Source organism: Physcomitrium patens, chromosome 25, assembly GCF_059467195.1.
Source record: "Physcomitrium patens ecotype Gransden chromosome 25, ASM5946719v1, whole genome shotgun sequence".
In the NCBI taxonomy this organism is placed as follows: Eukaryota; Viridiplantae; Streptophyta; class Bryopsida; order Funariales; family Funariaceae; genus Physcomitrium; species Physcomitrium patens.
In genome coordinates this window covers 9,763,521-9,786,685 of record NC_143434.1, presented here as the reverse complement: position 1 = coordinate 9,786,685, position 23,165 = coordinate 9,763,521, and the positions used below count along the sequence as shown (strand labels likewise).

The following is a 23,165-nucleotide window of genomic DNA, read 5'->3' as shown; positions in this document are numbered from 1 at the left end:
TATAACTGATACTAATTGGAAAAGAAAGTATTGACAAAAAATTTAGTGGTAAAAAATACATATTTAGAGAACTTGAATCACGGTGTAATAAACTAGATTATAAATTGCACACAATATAAATCTAGTGACATGTTTACATATTCTAAAGATGTGAATTCATTACTTTTATGCCTTTACAACTTCCTGTACATATCAACGTGAACACAACGACATAATGTTGTCAAAATGGGGGCTTTTCGTTTTCAAGGCTATGAGGCTTCCACAGCCAGACAACGCATTAACGCTGATTAATTCAGAATTCTGTTATACTGCAAAAAACACTTTCTACTCAAGCTCCCAAAAACCAACATGACCAACAAGTGTTGGAAAGCATGCACTCCACAGCGAGATGATTAGAGAGAATGAAGACTGGAACGTGTCCTCAATGATGTTCCCTTTCATGGATGCAATGGGTTTGAGAAATGTAAGCTCCACCCAATCACGTAGGCAACAGTAGTAAACATACACAACCAGAGTAATTTATTACCCTCGGCTTTGGACGCATCACCTTTTGAAACTAATCCTGCCTCATTTTCCAGTTGGGTGCTCTCCTCCTTCGGATCATAACTCCCAGAAAAGGGCTCAGTGGCCTTGTGTTTCATGGCAGGCGCTCCACTGGCTTCTGAGTGCATGCTTTGTCTCCAGGCCTGAGTCTCAGACACACCTACTCTTGAGCCGTCATGAGTTTCAGAGGACTTGGTCAACCTCTCAACGTTGTTGTCCCACACACTGGCTCTGCAATCTGCAGGTATGCTGGAGTATTCTCCCTGCTGCTCACTGTCATTCACCCTCCTAGGCACGCGAATATCTCCATCGCTACTGAAGATGCTGGGGTAAGTGGTTGCATTCTCACTGGCGTTTGTGTTGGAAGAGTGGGTTGAATTCGACTCCACCTGCTCTCCCCTCCGTGCAGATCCGTTCCCTTGCTTCACAGTTTCTGCAGCACTTCTTGTTCTGAACTGATCCTGACTTGACTGCGTTTCTACAACACTACTATTCGATCCTGAAGCTCTAGCATTCCCATTGGCAATTGGTTTTCCTTTGCCCTTCGGACTGCTACTAATCTCAACACTCGAGTCCTTCCGTTGTGTCTGAACTATTTCTGCTTCGACATCACTTTCGTACTCGTTTCTTTTGGCGTTGCCCTCTATACTCGCAGCTATCTCTTCACCTAAGCTCACTCCTATGTCTTCCACAGTTTCAGCGCCCGAATCTTTAAAAACCTTAATGTATGGAGAGAACGAGCCCGCATTTTCGTCAATGTCATCCTCTCTGTCAACGTAAGATTTGAATGTCAAAGTGAGACGAACCCTCCCAGGCACCTTTTTCGGCCCAAACAGTCCATCTCGCCTCAAGTTTAACCACATGGTACGTGGCACACAATCCTGAATATCCGCACATTCCAAGTGATCAGAACTAAAAGCGAAAGGGGGGGGGGGATATTGAATATTTAAAAAATACGAAATGTTAGTTTGAAAGTTGATGGTCCAAATGACCATGACGGATGTGGTGTTCGACTTTAAGGCAACATCCCGAGCCAAGGATTTTTTTTTTTTTTTTTTTTTTTTTTTGTCGAACTCAAGAAATGCTCAGATAAGTTTTGATTCATTTACAAATAACCAGATGGTGACCCCTGAAAAATAAATGTGCGTCGCAATGATTCAAGTACTTACTCTGAGCTCTGCAAGATTAACATAGCAGTAACCTATGTTAGGGTTCAAGGTCATTGTGCTGTCGCGAACACGTAGCATGAGCCTCTGTCTCCTAGGATCCTCGACCAGTAGCAGGAAATCTTGATTCCAAACTGGATCTTTGGGACCAGAAGGTTGTGAAGTTTCCTTGTTTCGTTTGCTTTCTAAAACTTGATCTCCTAGTGTGAGGATACAATAAGGATTACTCCACCCAGTAAATCCACGTATTGGTAGGCCACGAGCATCACAGATAGTGACAGAAAGCTCCCCAACAAAGGCCTCACTCGGGTCTTTTTGCGGAACAGCCGGCTCAGAGGAAGCAGTTTTCAGGAGGTCCAGCACACCTGATGCAATTGATTCATCCATGGCACCTGATTCTACAGATGCTTCCATTGCCTCCATGGAATCCATGACATTCTGGCCCTGAGGCAAGAAGTCGAAGGTAATATGTCGTGGCAGAACTAGCAGGCGGGGAAGGTCTATTGTCAACAACTTCGAGAGAAAATTGTTTAAAAATGGGATAGAGAAGAGATTCACAACTCTGAAGGGAGCCAGGACCAGCTTGATAGTAGGCAATCGCACAAAGGCCAAAGACAAAGTCCCCACATATGGTTTCACTGGAGCCAACCGCAATTTCACCCACAGCTCCGCATCCACATCGAGCTCATACACTCCAACTGGAATGAAGGTCTCGAAACCTGCCCGGCCAAGTTTCAAGTTAAGCAAACACCTAGCACCACCAGCGTACCGTAGCCCAAAGTGATATTGTAAGTCATTCGCGCGCCTGCCAACCATGCAGACTATTTAAGAATTGATCCAATTACAGAAAGCCTGCATCAAAGTAGGACACGTAGTTGCTCCAGCTACATGCTAAATGCTTGTATCTTCAATCTTGAAGCATATATATCTCTTAAATGATAAACACAAAATGAAGACTGGAAAGAATGGGACGCATTCGAATAGAAAACTGACCTAGATGCACGGCGCTGCACATTACGCACAATAATAGGCTCATAGTCCAAGTTGAGTTCTACAATTTTCACCCTCTTCACCCAGTTGGGCTTCCCCAAATTGTCAATAGCTGGTTGCAGAAGCTGAACCAGCCATACTTGGAGACTACGCCTGTACACTTTCCAGACCTTGTGAATCACCATATTCACCCACTCCACAGACTCTTTTTGACCTTGATTTGAGCCCATCTCTGGCATGGTTGCACTCCCTCTCTCAGCTGACGTGGCTCTAAAGTACCGTTCTTCCAAACTCCAGAGCCTCGCTAAAAATCCCGCAAAAAAGAATGCAAACACTGCTCCAATCAGTGCAAACAGGAAATCTCGAAGCGGACCAGCTCCAGGTAAGAGGGAGAAAGAGCGATGAACAGCTTGCGCATGAACCACCGCGCTGTACCTCCCCTGTCTCGTAGGATACAAGTTCGATCTCGTAAAATCTGTCATAACTACATGCGACCCTGCCGTAGCAAGGCTCCAGGATATGTTTCTATCAATCTGAGGCTTCCGAGGTTGGTCTACTCGACACAGCTGAGACTCAGGCACTCGGCAAATTCGAGAACTTGGCAACACTCTAAGCTGATGGTGCTTCATTAACTTGGCATTACCACAGCTGCCATAAAAACTAGAAGATATTGAGTTGAGATTAACAAATTGCTGATGCTTTCCATCCAGTTCGCGCAAGAGTAACACTGGTGATGAGGAAGTTATGCTCTGACAGGATTGTCTATGTGTGTGGTACATAATATTGGGCACCGGGTGTGCTTGGGCCATTTTTGATACTCCAAGTCCTTACAAATTACCACCCAAAATCAAGGTCTTGCGACTGCTGAACTACACAGAAATATCACTGACAGCGTGATGTATGAAATAATCTGAAAACCTAATTCGTCACCAGACTTCTTTGGAAGCTGTCCCACAGGTCATGCACCCTGCTAAAAACCACGCGAATTCTCTCCAAGTCACTCCGCCCAAGATTAAGCTCGGCTGCTCTAGAACCACTCCGCTTAGGTCCAAAAGCCTCTGCATACCCAGTTCTACTGATACGTGCCATGAGAACAAATAAAAATATTGTATCAAAATAAAATTTGCCCTAATGCACTAAAAAAACGGGGTCAAAAAGGGGATGCTGGATGCAGGGCATGGTTATCTAGGGGGAAATGTACTCCCAAACCAGGACGGCGCAGAAAGCTCTAGCACTTGCTTTGACACCGACAACTAGAATCGAAAACGAATTGCAAGAATTGCTCATGTTTCAACGAAACTATAAGAAGCTCCAGTTTCGATAAATATCCTCAAATCCATCCCGGCGAAACTTATGACTTTCTCCGCAGGGCTATGCATAAGATTACGACCATGTATATCCACGGAGGTTATCCGGCCTACGTCCGTTAACGCTGACCTCTAAAATGAAGCAAATGTCGACGTGCACTCGTGAAATGCTCCAGGACCACCCACATCCGCAAACCTGTGAACAACAGCCACTCCTCTTGACCTCTCAGCTCCTGTTATTCCCCTTTCCTCTCCGTTCTCCTCTCCCTGCTCGCTGTAAAACAGCAATCCCACTCCCCGCGTCACTTCACTATGCACCCTCGTTCCCACTCTCAAGCACCCCACCAACAATTACAATCCACACCAACAACACCACAGGCAGATCCTACACCAGATTCAGTTCCTCGCATCAACGCACGCGTAATGCCTGGCAGCCCAACAACGTCCACGAATCTCGACGCACCACAAAAGGAATTGAGAGAGCAGGCGAGAATCACAACCCAGCTGCGAATGAATCCCCACGCGGACCCATAGCAGAACTCACGCGCGCTCGCACGCACGCACGCTCTCGGCGCGGATCAGACCCCCGCAGCTTCTCCTCCTCGCAATGCCGCGCCCTCCCCTCTCTCCCCCAATCCCAGCCCAGCCGCCGCAGACTCATTCCTAGATCTGCGAATTAATATGTCTATGAAAAACATTATTTCCAAATCTACCAGAAGCGGAGATCTTGCACATTAGTGCTTTTGTGGATTTCAAGGGGGCACGGTGAAAGGGGGACTATCCGGAGTCGTTGGTCCACATCAGCGGGGCCATGAACAGGTGCGCGCGAAAAAGAGAGTGCGTGGCAAGTCCAGCTCACTTGCCACGTGGAAGCGACCTTCTGGTAGGAATGTTCTTGAACTGTAATGTAATTGACAAGTGTCTTTTTTATTTTTATTTTTTATTTTCTCTCGTTTTTGGTTCAGTTTGAGGTGATCTTCTCATGGGTCCGTTGTGAGGTCAGTGGATTGGGCTTTAAACAAAAAAGAAGACTTATGGATAGGGAAACCAATCAGGAAGAAGGAATTTCGTTCTATATGTTAAAAGATGAAGCCTGATGTAGTTTAATTTATTTATCTGCTGGGCAGATATTTTTGTCACGTGTTGTTTCACAGATTCACGTTGCACATGTTGGTCTCAACATATGGAATCTTTGTTGGATGTGCACATAATCACCTTTGGGATCAACAATCATTCTAGGACAAAAGACAGATAAATAAGATAAATAAAAAAATACAATATGTGTGTGTATATATATATATATATATATATATTTCTAATTTAGTTCGAAGTTGAGAAAAAAATGGTATTCATATTTTTTTTAAAAAGACCTTGTATTAATTTTCTCCATGTGCATAAATTTTTGAAATTTCTTAATATTATTTTTTTATTTTTATTGTGTATGATGATATAGGATAAGTTTTAAAAATAAACCTACTTTAGCTAAAATATATAAATAAATATTACAAAATATAATAATCATACATATCAAAAGTTAACTTCTTTTAAAACACATATTAAAAAACATGAGTATATTTTTGTAGTCCTTGTAAATATTTATTCTGGAGAATAAAGAAAAATTATGTATCATTCATCTATTGAGCATAACAAGTATAATTTTTACCTATATTAAGTTTTAATTTGATATTAAGTTTAATCTGAAATTAAGTTTTAATTTGATTAATGTATAATTTTATTCTATATTCAATATATATTTTTAAAAATTTTAAGGCTTCACTATAGTTTTATTATAATTTTATGTCAAATTTGTATTAGATAAATAATATCTTATGTTATCCATAAAACAAGTCTCAATAGAATTTGTGGATATACACCATTAATTCAAGTAATAAACTAAAATAATTATGTTTTATGCATAATTAAGCTAACATTATGATATTTATTATAATATATATATATATATATATCCAAATTTAATATTCTATTTAGGATATTTTATCACAAGTTACAAATAGATTTGATCTCAATAGATTTTTTTAAAAAAATGACTCAGTGTCCAACAAAAAATAAATAAAATAGTAAAAGAAGTCTTAGACTAGACATAAAATTAGAGAGCACATCATCTTTTAATAATATTATAGCCTTTTATTTGTAGTAGTATCTATAAGAGTCTTGGTTCTTTTAAAACCATAAACCTTGCTTTGACTTAAGATAGAAAGTTCTAAGAAGAATTATAAATAAGCCAAATAATAATAATAATTAAAAAATCCTACAAGACATATCTCTTGTTCTAAAATAAGATTAAGTATTCAATACAATGCTATGAAAATTGCAAATTGTTTTAGATGTATCTTACATAAAATTTGTTATAAGATATAAATTTCATGTTTGTATATACTTCATTATACATAAAATCTATTATAAGATGCAAATAATAGATACAAAAGCTACCTTACAGTATAAGATTGTTGTGATTTACTTCAAAAATTGAACTGCAATAGATTTTTTGATTTCAACATCACAAATATGCTAAAGAATTTAAGTCAAATGCACAAGCAGACTTCATTGTTGTACATCATATGATATGAAAGAGCAATCTAGTACTTCCAATTTGAACTTAATTCCTATTGTAACTTTAAATTTAACTAGATTTTTTTTGTAGGAGCATCAATTATCTCATATCTAATATCAATTAAGAGAAGACATCTACAATAAGGTAGATAACTCATTTTTGATTACTTAAGCATTTTAGCATGTATCCAATAGATGTAAAAATGGAAAAAAAACCTCTATGTAGGAAAATAAAAATCGAAAAGATTTTAAGTGTTTTTACATAATTTGGCCACAAAACAAAATTTGTATAAATGCTTGAGCTAAAGATTCTCTTTAACCTATATTGGATATATAGACTTATTTAATTTTGATTGGCAGTGGATTACAAAACAAAGAATCTATCTTTTACAAAACTATGATGTTTGGTACCTATTAATGCTATCAAGAGAAGTGTCGCACCTAATTATATTATTATTCTATCCCAATCAATCAGCAAGTGCCACCTATTAATAATTCATGCATATCTATTTTTAGTACAATAAATTTTATTTACTGCTTATAATTTAACATCATTTTAATAAGCCTTCGACTTATTTTTTTATCAATAAAATATCAAACTTAGTTGCCAAACTAACAAAATTAGGTAGGCTAATATTTTGGAAATGAAAGAAGAAGGGAAGGTTTTTGATAAAGGATCAACTATCTTATATATTTCAAAAGCCTCTATTAATTGAATATGATGTTGAATAAATCCAAAGATTGTAGCAAAGTAAATATATACTATTCCACATGAGATGATCTACTAAATCTTCTAACATTTCATATGTGAGACATTCAATCTTATAGTTTGACATAGAATTTTTTATAATTTTTTTCTTGCTAAGTGTTTGTAATTCATAATAAATTTTTAATACACATCCAAGTTTTATTTAATTTTTTAATTCATATAGTTTAAAATTTTATTGAAGTTTGTAAATGACTTAAAATATATAGTCAATTATATCTTAGATAAGTTATAATTTTGTGAAGTTAGTTTTTATATATACAAATCTTTAATTGAGTACCTTTGAAGATTGATAAGAACTTCTTTTTTACTTTTTCATATTAAAAAGTTACACTATATTCCAACATTGTTACTTGTTTGAATTTTTTTATTTTTTGAATTTTTTAGTTATTGATTGCCAAGATAATTATTATTTTTTCTTATTTCAATAATTAATTAAGATAGCTACATCTATATTCTTTAGTATATAAATTTATTAAAAAAATGAATATATAAAAGCTATATACCAATTTATTAAAAAAATGAATATATAAAAGGTGTAGACATCACATATTGTGTTATTATTAGAAGAAATTCCTTACTACTACCTATAGGCAATAAGTACCCTTGCCATCTAATATAATCTCATTATATAAGTATTGAAAGGCTAATCTTTTGAATATCTTGAATATATATATTAAGAATTTTTAGAAAATATTCTTTCTTCAATTTTTTATTCCTTCATCTATATATCACTATGAAGGTTCAAATCCATGACCTTCTAGATACCTTAAAGACTTCATTGCAATTAAAATAATTTTAAATTACATTAACATTAGCAAAATAAGATGATAAGACATTGCATCTTGAATAAAGAAATTTTGTTCCATTGCAACATTACCAATCTAAATTTTTATATTTGAGCAAGCACCATATAACTCACTTCATATATTATTAGCTGCTTGTATTGTCCATCCATGCTCCATATCAATTGGCCATTTTTGCTTCATATAAAGATCTTTAGACATAAGGTTTATCTCTAAACTATGGTTAATCAAAGCAACAACTAACTCATCCATATCTCCAACCTTCACTAACGCCTCTCTAGTTGCTTTAGCCCAATGCTTCCGAGTATAATGACTTGAAACCTCTCTATCTTTATTACCTTGATTATCAAAACGTACTACTTGATTATGACTCCTTCCTTTACTTGTTGATTGTTTGTAATAATTATCAAATACATCTTTTTCACCGTCATATATGTGTGCATTAATAGCATGATTCAATCCAGCTTCTTCCATTAATTGCCTCTTTTGTTTAATACTGTCAATAATGACATCATAGAATTCTTTCTTGGTAATTTCTAAAATCTCTTTTAATATAAACTCAACCTTAGTATTGAGCATACGTTCCTCAAGCACTCCTTTTAAATCTATTGCAACTTCAATATCAGAAAGTAGTTTATAAGTTGTCAATTTATCTTTATCTTTTATCTCCTTTGCTTTTTCTTCTAATATTGTTGAAGTATCCTTTGTGGATAATTCTTGTGAAGCCACTGTACTAGTCTAATATCCTCAAATTTGCCTCTTAGAAGAATTTCCTTCTCTTATATCATCAAAATTTCTTCTCTTTTTTTCTTCTATTAAAGCTTTATGTTGGCTTATTGCAATATATGCATGTACTGACAAAGCTTCTATAATATCTTTCTAATTCGTAGTATCAAAAATTATTACAGTAGTTTTTAATAAAGCTTCCTGTGGCATCTTTTTTTTTTTTTTTTTTTTTTTTTTTTTTTTTTACATTGTAGAAATGGCAAAAGACCAAAGTTTCCTTGGTTGAACATTTCCAAAAAAATTTTGTTTGCCATCATTATCCATCATAGTTCCATAACTTGAAGCTTCAATTACTACAATTTCATGTATTGCCAAATAATCTTTAATCAATGCTTTCATGCTTCCTTTATCAAAGTTGGTTTGGAGAAGCTCGCAAGTATCCTTCAATACAACTTTTTCATCTTTTCAATAAACAATGCCTTGTTGTACCATCTCATTGAATTCACCACAATCTTTTCAAGAATGAGAATCATCATCACACCAAATACATCTTTGCACATATCCTTGTTTAAAAGTAGTCTTTAAACTTATTGTAGAAGTCTTCTTGTCAAGCCTCGCAAGTTTGATTTAAAGATTTTACATACCTTGTACAATTTCTTCAAGTCCCATAACTTCTTTCTTTGATGTAGCCAATGGAGGTTGGCCAATAGGTACTATCAATTGTGTAGTAGGCATTGGAGTCTTTGGTACTTGTACTACTCTTTGAGCACCAATCCTATCCTTTCTCTTTTTTCTTTTGGCAAATAATCTAATAGCATCTTCAACAACCCTCCACTTTATTATCAATCCTTCATCTTTTTCGTTGCCTTCAAGAAGAATCTCTAACTTCTCTTGTAATTTTCCATCAGTAGCTTGAAGAAATAATACAATCTTGTTTGGTCCCAATGTTAACTTTTTATTTTTAATAATCAAGAAAATTCTCTTTCTAATTTTCTTAATAATTTTTGTAGCTTGTAAATTTTTGTTAGGTCATTTAATCCATTTCAAGAATTATTTCTTAATAATTCAATCAATATTCTGTAAAAAATATTCATCCTTCAATGTATGAGAAAATACCTCCCATGAACTTCCAAATTGCTCCATAATAGATCTTATATACTTCCTTATCTCTGGTACCATAGCAAGCTCAAATAATTAAATCATATTCTTTTCAAAAATACAATTCAATTCTATTTTCTGTACATAATATTTTAAATATTTGGAAATAACCCTCCCATCAAATTGGTCAATTTTGTTAACCATTGCTTACAATACTTTGGTTTCCAAAGCCTTTTTTTTTATCATTGCTATATTACTTTGGATAAATAATGTAAATACTTGAAATATTTTTTTAATGTTTGAATGAAAGTATATATCTTGTTCACCAATAAAAAATCCACTTCAAGCTCCACTTAAAGATCCACTTGTAACTCCATCCAAAGCTCCATCAAAGACATCAAATTCAACATTTTTGCCTTCTTGCCTCATCAACTTCAAATAACAACAAATACGATCCAATACCTTCCACTCCAAACTTTCACATTGGATTCACCACTTATGTCGTATTATGTGTTGTCTTGCTTGGAAATGCACTAGGCACCTAGCTGTGGAAGGTGAGGTTTTGTTTCAAAAACATCCAAGAAATCTTAATAGGTTTCATCCATATGAGAAGAATATAATCCAAACTTCGATTCAAAAGTGCTGAAAAATACTTTTCTTAGTAGCTCCAATTACACATAAATCTCAATTACCTTGTTACTTTCATATTTAAGCAATTTAGATTTTTCTTGTAACCTCCAACCCCAATCAATGAGCTTTGATAAGCTGTAACTTCTAATCTCACTATCTACTTAATGTAAAATTTTGTATACAAATGTCAATGTAAGTCTTCTATATGCTTAAGAATTTTTAGTCCAATCTAACTTACAAATTATGAGGAAACCTCCAAAAATTGCATTGATATCACTCAGCTGCCAACTTGAAAGGTGAACCAAAAGTTCTAGCAATTATTTCTCCTTCTTTAATCATTAACTTCAATTCAAAATTGGTGTACAGCTTGATCTTCAAGTTTTTCAATATGATGCCAAATTTCACCTTGATCCAATTAGCAGATCTCTAGATATTATAGAAATCCTATCCAACCTCAAACTACTAACTTCTGATATGTTTTTGTACCAAAACCTAGATATCTCTCAATTACACTATTAGATTACCACAAAATTTTACATACATTTAAAATACCTAATTATCCAAATACTTTCAAAATTTGAATTATAGATGTAACACCAATTTTATGAACTAGCTGAGAGTGCTAGTCCTAATTTCATTACATAAATTCCAAATTGCTAATATAAATCTTGACTTCCAACAATAATTGCTTATTTTCTTCAAATCCTATCAAAACCAACTTTATGTCTCTAAAATAAGCTCTAAACTAGCTCTCAAATCTTAATCTTTGATCTTCAAATGAATCCTTATTTTATCCTAGGCAGTCATTGTAGTGACTAGAGGTTTGATTTTGACCCTGTCTAACAAATAGTCGACCCTTGGGTATCAATTTAACTTATCCTAAGGATTTTTTAGCTCAAATTTATCCCTACCTTAACTCTAGTATCAACTATATTAATTATTTACCTCTTTTAATCTGATTTTATCAATTTATGGTCTTTCTAAGGTAGTAAAAGAGTCTCTATACCTAGAAGATAAAATTACTAATTAATCTTCAACCTACTAACTATTAAGATAAGAAAATAATTTAAGAGACTTTTATAAAAGCTATTTTTAGTTATCTTAAATTATTATTGAACAAAAATAATTAAATATTAATTATAAATTTAATTTTGATTATAATTTAATATATAGTCATATTACATCATGACATCGAGAATTGTATTGAGGGTATCATGAGCTACTCTTTAAAAGTCAATTAGGAGGTGAAAAGATATTATAATAGTGGATTTCAATAGAAAAATTATAGTATGGGAGATATAGCACAACAATCCCAAGTAGAGACTCAAATACAACACCTTTTAAGTTAGATAACTACATTGCAAGGGCAAATAGAAGCCTTCAGGATAAGAGAATCGACATTTGCTAGGTTGAAATTGAGTAAGCCTAATACATACTTTCAAACTTGAAGACATGAAGATATATGTTAATGGCTCTTTAATATGCGACAATACCTTTAACTATTTGGGACAAATACTATTTAAGGAATTATATATGTAGGTAACTATTTAAGAGATGTGGTAGCTATTTGGTGGCAACATCAAGCTCAAAGTTATGGAGCCCAAGGTAGATTTTGTAACTAGGAAGAATTTGAGATTGAGTTTAGGAATCAATTTTGGCCCATCAATGCGAAAAAGATAATATGTAATCACTGTCAAGGACAAGAACTCGATGAAAGCTAAAGAATAAGTGAGACTTTTCTCAAAAAGAAATAGGACAAAATAGAAATATGTATATTAAGAAAGAAACTGGAATGGCTATTGCCAAAATACAAGAAAACTAGAGACCCTTGAAACTAGACTAGAAGCAAGAAAGGAGTTGACAAGAGTGAAGAGGGCTTCACTCTTGCCTCTATATATACTATCTAACTAGAAGCCACGTGGCGATGTTCTATAAGACCTCCAATATATGTTGACTTTCTAGGCCACATGCCTTTGCTTGCAAGGCAAGTTTTCTATGGATGGACCACGTAGTTAGCTTGTTCTTTAAGCTTCCAACATGCGTGGCACATGGCTAACTTGTTGATCAAGTTTCTAACCTAAAAGTCAACTATAGACTCCTATAAAGTCAAAGCAGCATCTATGAAGCTTCTAAGAAGCTTTTCTAGAAGATATTACACAATTAACCTACTTTTACATACTTTTATCTATTCATATAGGTAATTATATGTATGTCCGTGACATTACCCCCCCTTCTAGGGACGAGTTCCACGAGGAGCGGTGATTATATATTGAGAAAATCTAATATGCGGCGAATTGTATTTGCTACATACTCTGATCTTTGTTCTCTTCGAAGATAGTTGATGGGTCCTCTTAGCCATCGATAGTGTCCCATTCCAGGGCGAGAAGACTACCCTGTTATTTGATCACTGTTGAGGCCTTCATAACTTCCTTCAAATAATACATTTGAAACACCATGAGGAGTCGTTCCTATCTCCAATAATATCACCAAACATCGAGAATCTCTTCCAAGGTCGTGATACCAAACGCGTTGTATCTCACCATCTATTCGAGGAAGAACATGTCGTTCTTGAGGGTCTTCATCTCGGTTGCGTCGTCTTGAAGGTTGTGACAATCGCAATGTCTCATCCGGTAAGTCAGCAAACGAAGGTTCTTGAGTTGAATCCACTGGTTGTTGGCTCTCCATCTAATTAGCGTCACAAAATGCAAAGAAGTTACAAACAAGGATAGGAAATTGAATGTTATCTTGCCTCAATCTTGTCTCTTTTATAAGAGAGGTTTTCATCTTGGTTTTGATGGATGTCGTTGATGAAAAACTTTGACTTTAGCTGATGCATTTGCTAGATTCCTGGATGGCTCCCATGTGCGCTCACTAATATCATATCCGCACCAATGAACAAGATATTCCAGCTTATTTTGGCGCCGCCTTGAGTCTAATATCTCTTCCACCTCAAATTCTTCATTATTATCTACTTCTATAGGAGGCGGTGGCATTTGTCTTCTTCCTTGTATATCCACTGTCTTATATGGTTCAAGAAGAGACACGTGGAATACAGGATGGATCTTCATTGACTCCGGTAGATGTAACCGATATGCAACTGGGTTGATCTGTTCAGAAACAGAAAAGGGGCCAAGCCTACGATAGTCCAATTTGTCACAAGGTCGAGTGGTCTTGATATTGCGACGAAGTAGCCATACCTTATCACCCACGTTGAGTTGTGGTTGCTCTTTACGATATACATCTGCATTTATCTTTTGTCATTCTTGAGCTTTCTTCAACTGCGCCTTCATTATTGCATGTAACTCTGACAACCGATTTGCCATATCTTCTGCTGCAAGATTATCAACTTTTGAAAAATCAAAAGTATCAAGTCGTGGATGATAGCCATAATTGGCAAAGAAAGGTGTTTGTTGCGTGGAGGAATGTACCGTATTATTATAAGCAAACTCTGCCAATGGCAGAAGGTTTGTCCAATCATCTTGTTGGTAGTTGATGGTACACCTTAAATACTGTTCCAAGACTTGGTTTACGCGCTCTGTTTGTCCATCAGTTTGAGGATGGAAAGCTGAAGATAGCTTTATGTCCACTTTTAAAATCTTGAAAAGAGTCCTCCAGAATCTCGATACAAATTGAGTTCCCCTATCCGATATGATATCTTTAGGCAATCCATGATAGCGATAGATATTATCAATGAAAAGCTTAGCTGTTTCTTCACCTGTGATAGATTTTGTACATGGCATAAAATATGCCATCTTGGTGAAACGATCTACTATCACAAATATAGAATCATAAGATCTTGAGTTTGGAAGATCTGTGATGAAATCCATAGAAACAGAAGACCATGGTTGTTCTGATATAGGTAATGGCTGAAGAAGTCCGTAAGGTCGATGTCGAGGAATTTTTGATCTTGAACAAATATCACATGATTGTACAAAGTCTTTGACTGACTTCCACATTTGTGGCCACCAAAAATCTCTTGATATGAGTTCCAAAGTCTTATTATATCCAAAGTGCACTGCTGCTGGAAAGTCATGACGTGCTTGAAGAACACGCAAATGTGCTTTTCCTTCTGGAACATATAGGTGTCCTTCAAAATATAATAGATTATTCTTGAACTCGAACTTAGAAGAATCATGAGACTTGGAAGAATTATTCTCGATATCATGAACAAGAGGGTCTGAGGACATACTGGACTAGATTTGCTTGAGAAAAGTTGAATCAACAGTCAATGTTGATTTCACTGCTCGGAGATGAAATTGCTCCGGTTTCAAGAGGACCGTTCTTTGTTGCTCAAAAGCTGCATCTCTTTCTTTTGGTGCAAAATAAGAACGTCTAGACAGGGCATCGGACAAACCTTGTTGTTTTCCTGGCTGATAAGTGATAATGAAGTCGAATCTTGACAAAGACATACTCCAACGAGCTTGACGACGATTCAACACGCGTGCTGACATGAAATACTCGAGGTTCTTGTGATCTGTATACACAATGACTGGACTAGAAGCGCCTTCTAGATAATGACGCCATTCTTGAAAAGAATCCACGATTGCAAGAAGTTCTTTATCGTAGATCTCATAATTGATCTCGGCTGCTGAGAATTTTCTTGAATGAAAAGCTATCGGATGAAGTTTGTCATCTGTTCCCATTTGTGATAAAACTGCACCGAAGGCAAAATCCGATGCGTCTGTTTCCATAAAAAATGCCTTGGAAAAGTCAACACAATATAAGACTCGTGCAGAGACAAACGATGTCTTCAAGGCTTCAAATGCTGCTTCCGCTTCTTGATTCCATTGGAATTTATCTTTACTAGTCAAGCGTGTAAGTGGAGCTGCAACTCGTGAGAAGTCTTTCATGAAGATCCGATAGTAATTGGCAAATCCCAAGAAACATTGGACATCTCTTACAATCTTTGGAATCTTCCAATCCATGATTGTTTGGACTTTCTTAGAATCCATCATAAGACTATCATTTGAAATGATGTATCCTAAAAAGTCAACTTGAGTAGTATGAAATACACACTTTTCCATCTTGGCGTACAATCCTGCATCTCTGAGTTTTTGTAATACTTGACGAACATGTATTTCATGTTCTTCAACATTCTTAGAATAAATCAGGATATCGTCTAGGTAGCAGACGACAAAATTGTCTAAGAATTCACGAAATACATCATTCATGAGATGTTGAAAAGCAGCTGGTGCATTCGTGAGTCCAAAAGGCATGACATTATATTCAAAATGCCCGTACCTGGTTCGAAACGCAGTCTTCCATTCATCTCCTTCTTTGATCCGTACTAGATTATATGCTCCTCTTAGATCTATTTTTGTATAGATCTTAGCTTGATTTAACTGGTCAAGGAGTCCTGATATCAAAGGTAATGGATACCTGTTCTTGATTGTGATCTTGTTGAGTCCTCGATAGTCAACACACATTCGTAAAGATCCATCTTTTTTCTTTACGAATAAAATTGGAGCTCCTGCTGGAGATTTTGAATGGCGTATGAAATTCTTCGCTAAATTCTCGTCAATATATGTCTTGAGTTCAGCCAACTCATCTTGCCATAAACTGTAAATTGGTCCAAATGGTGGCTGAGTTCCTTCCTTGAGATCGATTGAACAATCGTATGGGCGATGCTCAGGAAGAATATCTGCATTCTTTTTCTCAAAAACGTCTTGATAATCTTGATATTGACTTGGAATGCCACTTGAAGTCTTTACGCTTTCAGAAATAGGTGCATCATAAATAGCAAAAGTTGATCCTTCTTTTGCTGCGTGTATAAATGCTTTTGCACCTATAGGTGCGAGTTTTACTATACTAGACTCATGGTTTTTTACTTGGTTAATAGAACTGTTACTAATGCTCCGAGGAAAATCAAGTTTACAAGAAATCCAATCTATTCGAGGATTATACTTTTCTAACCATGATAAGCCTAAAATTACTGGATTAGAAGGAGATCTAATTATATTAAAAATTACGCAACTACTATGACCATTTATTACTACATCTACAGGAAGTGTTTCATGAGTTACATCTCCAGAAGACAACAGACGACCATCTATGACTTCTACGTGTACATGTTTAGTTTTTTGTATTAATGATATTCTATGACATCTAGCAAATTCTTCATCTAAAAAACAAGATGAGGCTCCTGAATCTACCAAGGCAGAGGCTTTGTAATTCTTAGGTCCTAAATATAAGTCTATTATAAAACAAGGAGATGGTTCTGAGGAGAGGATAAGACCTTTATTAGAAGTTGTACAAGATTCCAGCCGCACGGTCCCTATTGTAGCAGGACGTACTCGTTTTCCGACATACTGTCTTCTTTGACAGCCGTACTCCTCATTTTGTAGTTACGTCGCTTCTTTGGACAATGTTGAGCAGTGTGCTTAGGTTCTCCACAATATAAGCACAATCCTTCTTATCGACGACGAGACTTTTCTTGCTCAGTAAGAGGTTTGAAACGTACCGCATCAATTTGCATATCCTCTACTTCTGAAGGTATGTGTTGAGGAGACGTCGGTGTTGCCATTGAATTGTAGTAACGTTGAGGCCCACTTGTGCGACTCTCGGATCGAAATTCAAAAAGTCGATTGTTGCGCTTCACAGCAAAGTCAATTGCTTGACTCAATGTTTGAGGATCAGGTAAATTAAGCATCAATTTCTTTACCTCATATTGTAATCCGTAGAGAAATTGACTCACAAGTGCGGCATCATCCCACTTGATATCAGTTGCAAGTTGTCGAAATTGCGAAGCATATAATGTTACTGATCGATTGCCTTGTCGCAAAATACGGATCTTGTTGGTTGCAACACGAATTGTATCATGTTTTCCAAACATGGATCGAAACTCTGCCAAAAAAGCCTCCAGATTATCCAATATTGGATCTCGTCGTTCAAGAAAAGATGAAAACCATGACAATGCTGAACCTGAAAGAAGTGTACCAATGAATCTTACTTGTGACCCTGGAGTTGGATAGCTCTGGGGTTGAAGTTCAATCACTAGTTGGACCTGATTGATGAATCCTCGAAACTTGGATCTGGTACCATCAAACTTCTCGGGCAAGGCAACTCTCGGTTCTCTAACACTCGAAGGGTGTTCCATTCTGGGAGAAGGGACATGGTTTGGTGCAGATGTTGAAGCAGCCCCAATCATCTCTATATCTTCACTTCCTACCATTCTTGTTGCTCCTTGTGGTGGTAAATTGAGTTGATGCATCGCAAGCATTAACTCCCTCAATTGTTCTTGCATCTATGCCATTGCACTCTTCATTTCAACAAGCTCTGCCATAGTAGCACTTAGAAAAGAGAAGATGTCTAATAACGCTCAAAACAAATAGAAGAGAGGAATTGATAACAAAGAAAATACTAAGAACAATATCAGTTTAAAAGAGGGTAATCCGCAACTTCTAATGCGCTTATGTCTTATCAAGAAAAAGGGGTAATCCACTCTTAATCAAGAAAAGACAAAGCTCTGATATTGTAAGTGTACTCTTGTCAATCTGTCAAGGACAAGAACTCGATGAAAGCTAAAGAATAAGTGAGACTTTTCTCAAAAAGAAATAGGACAAAATAGAAATATGTATATTAAGAAAGAAACTGGAATGGCTATTGCCAAAATACAAGAAAATTAGAGATCCTTGAAACTAGACTAGAAGCAAGAAAGGAGTTGACAAGAGTGAAGAGGGCTTCACTCTTGCCTCTATATATACTATCTAACTAGAAGCCACGTGGCGATGTTCTATAAGACCTCCAATATATGTTGACTTTCTAGGCCACATGCCTTTGCTTGCAAGGCAAGTTTTCTATGGATGGACCACGTAGTTAGCTTGTTCTTTAAGCTTCCAACATGCGTGGCACATGGCTAACTTGTTGACCAAGTTTCTAACCTAAAAGTCAACTATAGACTCCTATAAAGTCAAAGCAGCGTCTATGAAGCTTCTAAGAAGCTTTTCTAGAAGATATTACACAATTAACCTACTTTTACATACTTTTATCTATTCATATAGGTAATTATATGTATGTCCGTGACAATCACATGGAAAATCTTACTTAAGTTAGGTTGAAGCAAGATTGTATCTCTCAATTCAAGTCTTTATGTCTCCAAATTGACAATGTTTTAGAGGCGGAGATGATGGATCAATTCCTAGAAGGTTTAAAACCTACAGTCCAACAAGAAGTGGAGCTAAGGGATCTACAAACATTTGAAGAGGCAATTTGAATTGCAGAGAGAATTGATCCTATAGATTTCAAAAATTGTAGAGTATGACTTATAGCATGAAGTCTTATGCTACTATGTAATATTACAGTATAACAACCAATACCAATGGAGATTGATGCCTTACAAGGATCATTGATATTATAAAGACAACAAATATTGGTACAAAAAGGATTGTGTTTTTATTGTTAGGAGCTAAGCCATGAGATCAGAGATTGTTCAAAATATCAAAGTATAAGTATCAATAAGACAAGGAGAGTTTACAATCTCAAAATTCACCAAGTCAATAATGAGTCAAAGAAGGAAAACAAGGCTTCCCAATAAAAGCATTGGAGGTTAGTAAAAGGATAGCTATTATCTCTCAAAGGCAAATGGCATAGCCTCAAATAATTATAAAAAGAATTGATTGGTGCATCTAATGGGATTACTAAGGGGACAACTATATCAAATGCTTGTAGATTGTAATTTTATAGAAAATTACATCTCAATTGAAATTATCAATCGACTAAGAATTAAAATCAAGGAAATCAAAGAAAGAAGTATATACTTTATAGATAATTGAAAGAATATATTGAATAAAGTGTATGAAGAAGAAACCTTGAGATTGACAGTGTCATAATATGTGAAGTCTTGCTTGAGAATGCTTTGGGCACCTGGCTGTGGAAGGTAGAATGGAAATTGCAACAACAAAATCTTAATTCTAATAGAACACTAACAATGCTAAACCAACTTTAATCAAATTCAAAGAAACCTCAAAGGAATTCCAAAGAAACAATAAGAAATCTTAAAGAAATATTAAAATGATTACAAACACATCTCAAATACATCTCAATTCAATCTTAATTTCATCCTAGTTGAAATCTTACTTCATTCAAACTTTAGGCCAAAAACTAACTAAATTTTAAATCCTAAACAATCTCAAATAAAACTCTAAACCTTAAATCAAATCCTGATTAAATCCTAAAAAAATCTTAATCCCTAAACCAAACCCTAAATTCTAAACCAAATCCTAAACCCTAAATCAAACCCTAACCAAATCCTAAATTCTAATTCTAAATCAAATCCTAACCAAATTCTAAATCTTAAACCAAATTCTAAACTTAAATCAAACTTTAATCAAATCCTAATCCTAAATCAAACCCTAAGTAAATCCTAAACCTAAATCAAATCTTAACCACTTCTAAATCAAATCCTAAACCCTAAATCAAATCCTAATCCTAAATCAAATCCTAATCAAATTCTAAATCCTAAATCAAATTCTAATCCTAAATCAAACCTTAATCAAATCTTAAATCCTAAACCAAATCCTAATCCTAAATCAAATCCTAACCAAATCCTAGTAATTTTTACAACAGAATTCAACTTCAATAACTAATGAATGAACTATTGATCTCAACTCAAATTTTGCTTACTTATTAAAAACTAAGTTGAAAAAAAGCACAAATTTTTTGAAAAGGATCGGAATTACCAAACAGACAATAACTTCAAAAACATGCTCGGGTATTGGTTGGCCTCCTTCTCTAACCTTGATGCCAATCTTCCAAAGCCAATATTTCTCTTTTTCACTATTCAATTGATCTCAAAGTTCTCATACACAAAAGAAAACAAGTCTAATATCCTCTCACATAAACTTCACTCCAATCCAACTAGTAGATTGTAAGAAATCTAAAAAATCTTCATTGGACCTAAAATTCTACTTTCTAAGACCTTGACTCACTTAAATCTCAATAACCCTTCATTCAACCATTAAATCGAGCTAAAACTTACAACATATATTAAGCACAACTATGACCATTAACCTACAAAATTTTACTTATAGATCTATTACAAAACTCTTGAAATCACTAGAAACATCAACCCTATTTTATTTCACAAAACCCTAGTTATCCAAAAACAAACTTGACTTTGTAAAGCTCTTACAAAATCATAAAAACTCCAAATCACCCAAAACTAATGCTTATAGAAACCTTGTTCAATTTAATATCAAAATCCACTCTCCAATTTACAAAAGAACCTCCGAGTTGCTATAGGTGATCGGTTTTGTGCCTTAGGGTCAGATTTTGACCAAGGTTGAGAATTGGCCCTCTTCAGATATCAATATCTAGTTTTTCTAGATAATTTTTGTTAGAATTTACTCTCAACTTTCTCCTAAAGATGTCTATATTATTTATTTTTTCAATCTACTTTATTTTGTCTTATTTTTGGCCCTATAAAGTAAATAGAAGCTATTTTTTCTAAAAAAACAGCATTACTACTAAAAGTTTTATTACCTTCCTATCTTTTATCCATATTTTTTTACTTTATTTTTAAACTTGGTTCTTCGATAATAAGATCCATATTATTATCTTTCACCATATAATCATGTTATAACACAATAATAGACACCTACATCTTAAGAGATAGATTCAAGATAACAAAGCTAAGGTATTATGTTATCTTTGATATGCCATGGCTAGAGATGGAAAATAAACAAATTGATTAGGTAGCAAGGACAATCACTTTTAAAGATGGAAGATGCAAGGTTACTCTTTGTATCTCTACATCAAGTGAAGATGAAAGATAATCTGCAATCAAAGACTTATTTGTAGGAACAATCTTTATGAAGAAACAACTACAATATGAGCAACCAATATATATGGTGGCTCCAAATCTTGTACTAATGGTAGAAAAGACATCCAAAGGAATAGAACGCAGAGAGCAACTTATACAAAAATATCGAGATGTCTTTCTGATTGATCTACCTAGTGGCATACTTTTTGATTGAAGTGCCCCCTTTTAAATAGAATTATTGCTTAAAGTCAAACCATCAAGTTGAAAAATTTATTACCTAGCACCAAAGAACTTGAAGAGCTATAGAAGACATTGAATGAACTCTTGGAGAAAGGCTTCATTCGAGAAATCACATCACCATGGGAAACATCTATAGTATTTGCAGTTAAAAAAGATAGTGGACTTTGCCTTTGCATCAACTATCAAAGTCTCAATAAACAAACTATTAAAAATGTATATCCACTTCCATGCATGGATGATCTTCTTGACTAACTTCAAGATGCAACCATCTTTAGTAAATTGGATCTTTGAAGTGGCTATTGATAAGTACCTATTATAAGAAAAGATGTGGAAAAGATAGCATTTTGTATGCGCTATGGGCATTTTGAATGGTTAGTTTTATCCTTTGACCTCACCAATGTTCTAGCTTCTTTCATGAATTATATGAACAGATTGTTTTGAGACCTTTTGAATAAGTATGTAGTTATTTTCATTGATGATATTCTCATATGTAGTAAAATTCGTAAAGAGCATGAATAATACCTACAAAAGGTATTGCATCAATTGTAAGATAGTCACTTTTATTGTAAGCAATCAAAATGAGAACTTTAGAAGTTGGAAGTCACTTTTTTGTAGCATGTGGTGTCCTCTAAAGGCATGCATATGGGCAAAATATGGTAAGAGCAATGAAAGATTGATCAACCCCCAAGGATGCTTTTGAAGTTTGCTTATGTTTAGGCCTTGTTAGATATTATCATTATTTTGTTGGATAATTTGTTCATATTACTGCCTCATTGTCAAACCCATTGGAGAAGGGTGCCCTATGTGAATGGAAACTAGAGTAGCAAAATGCCTTTGATAGATTGAAGGAAGCACTTATTACTGCTCCAATATTGTAATTGTATGATCCTAATCTCTCTTGTATGTTTGACATTGATGCTTCTGACTTTGCTATTAGAGCGGTCTTATAACAAAACTTTGATAGGGCCCTTCAACTTATGGCATATGAATCATGCAAGCTCAAAAGAATAGAATGTAATTACTTTTTACATGATTGGGAGTAATTAGCAATTATACATAATATAAAAGAATAGCAATATTATCTATTGGAGAAGCTAGTGGTTTTTCAGATTGACCATCGATCCTTGCTATATGATTTGCATCTAAAAAATATGAAATTACAAAATCATTGTTGGAAAGAATAATTACAACTTTTTGATATCTAGCTTGAGTACAAATAAGGGCGACAACATACTGTGCTAGATAGTTTATTATAGAAACTAGACTTGAAGGACAAATCGAAAGACAAGAAAGAAGTCACTACCATTAGTAGTATCATTTTAGATCTAACCAAAGAAGTAGAATAGAATGAAATAATATAATGGGATGCTTGTTTTAAGATGGTTAGCAATCAATTGAAGGTAGGTGATATACAATGTGAAGATTATATTGTTAGTGAAGGCCTACTCTATTTCAAGAAGTAAATTTATATAGCCTATAATATTAAACTCCGGACATGCATACTTCAAGAGGGACATGACATCCCAATATTTGGACAACTGAGATGAGAAAAGAACCTAGAAT

The 23,165-nt window shown here is 35.0% G+C and overlaps 2 protein-coding genes and 1 long non-coding RNA gene across 3 annotated transcripts; all 3 read right to left on the bottom strand.

Moving 5' to 3' along the window:
* Window positions 1–392: 392 nt before the first annotated feature.
* LOC112277480 (uncharacterized) lies at window positions 393–3,508 on the bottom strand. The gene is made up of 3 exons (XM_024509863.3): window positions 2,703–3,508; window positions 1,713–2,514; window positions 393–1,424 (listed from the first exon to the last, which is right to left on the bottom strand). The coding sequence occupies exons 1-3, from the start codon at window positions 3,506–3,508 to the stop codon at window positions 438–440; spliced, it is 2,595 nt and encodes an 864-aa protein (XP_024365631.1). The 3' UTR covers window positions 393–437.
* LOC149986302 (uncharacterized) lies at window positions 3,461–5,277 on the bottom strand. The gene is made up of 2 exons (XM_090247549.1): window positions 4,507–5,277; window positions 3,461–4,280 (listed from the first exon to the last, which is right to left on the bottom strand). Exons 1-2 carry the CDS (start codon window positions 4,665–4,667, stop codon window positions 4,139–4,141), a joined length of 303 nt encoding a protein of 100 aa, XP_090103675.1. The 5' UTR covers window positions 4,668–5,277; the 3' UTR covers window positions 3,461–4,138.
* Window positions 5,278–12,327: 7,050 nt separating this feature from the next.
* LOC149986301 (uncharacterized) lies at window positions 12,328–16,294 on the bottom strand. Its single transcript, XR_016501054.1, has 2 exons — window positions 15,845–16,294; window positions 12,328–15,641 (listed from the first exon to the last, which is right to left on the bottom strand). It is a non-coding gene; the product is annotated as an uncharacterized LOC149986301 (long non-coding RNA).
* Window positions 16,295–23,165: the final 6,871 nt, after the last annotated feature.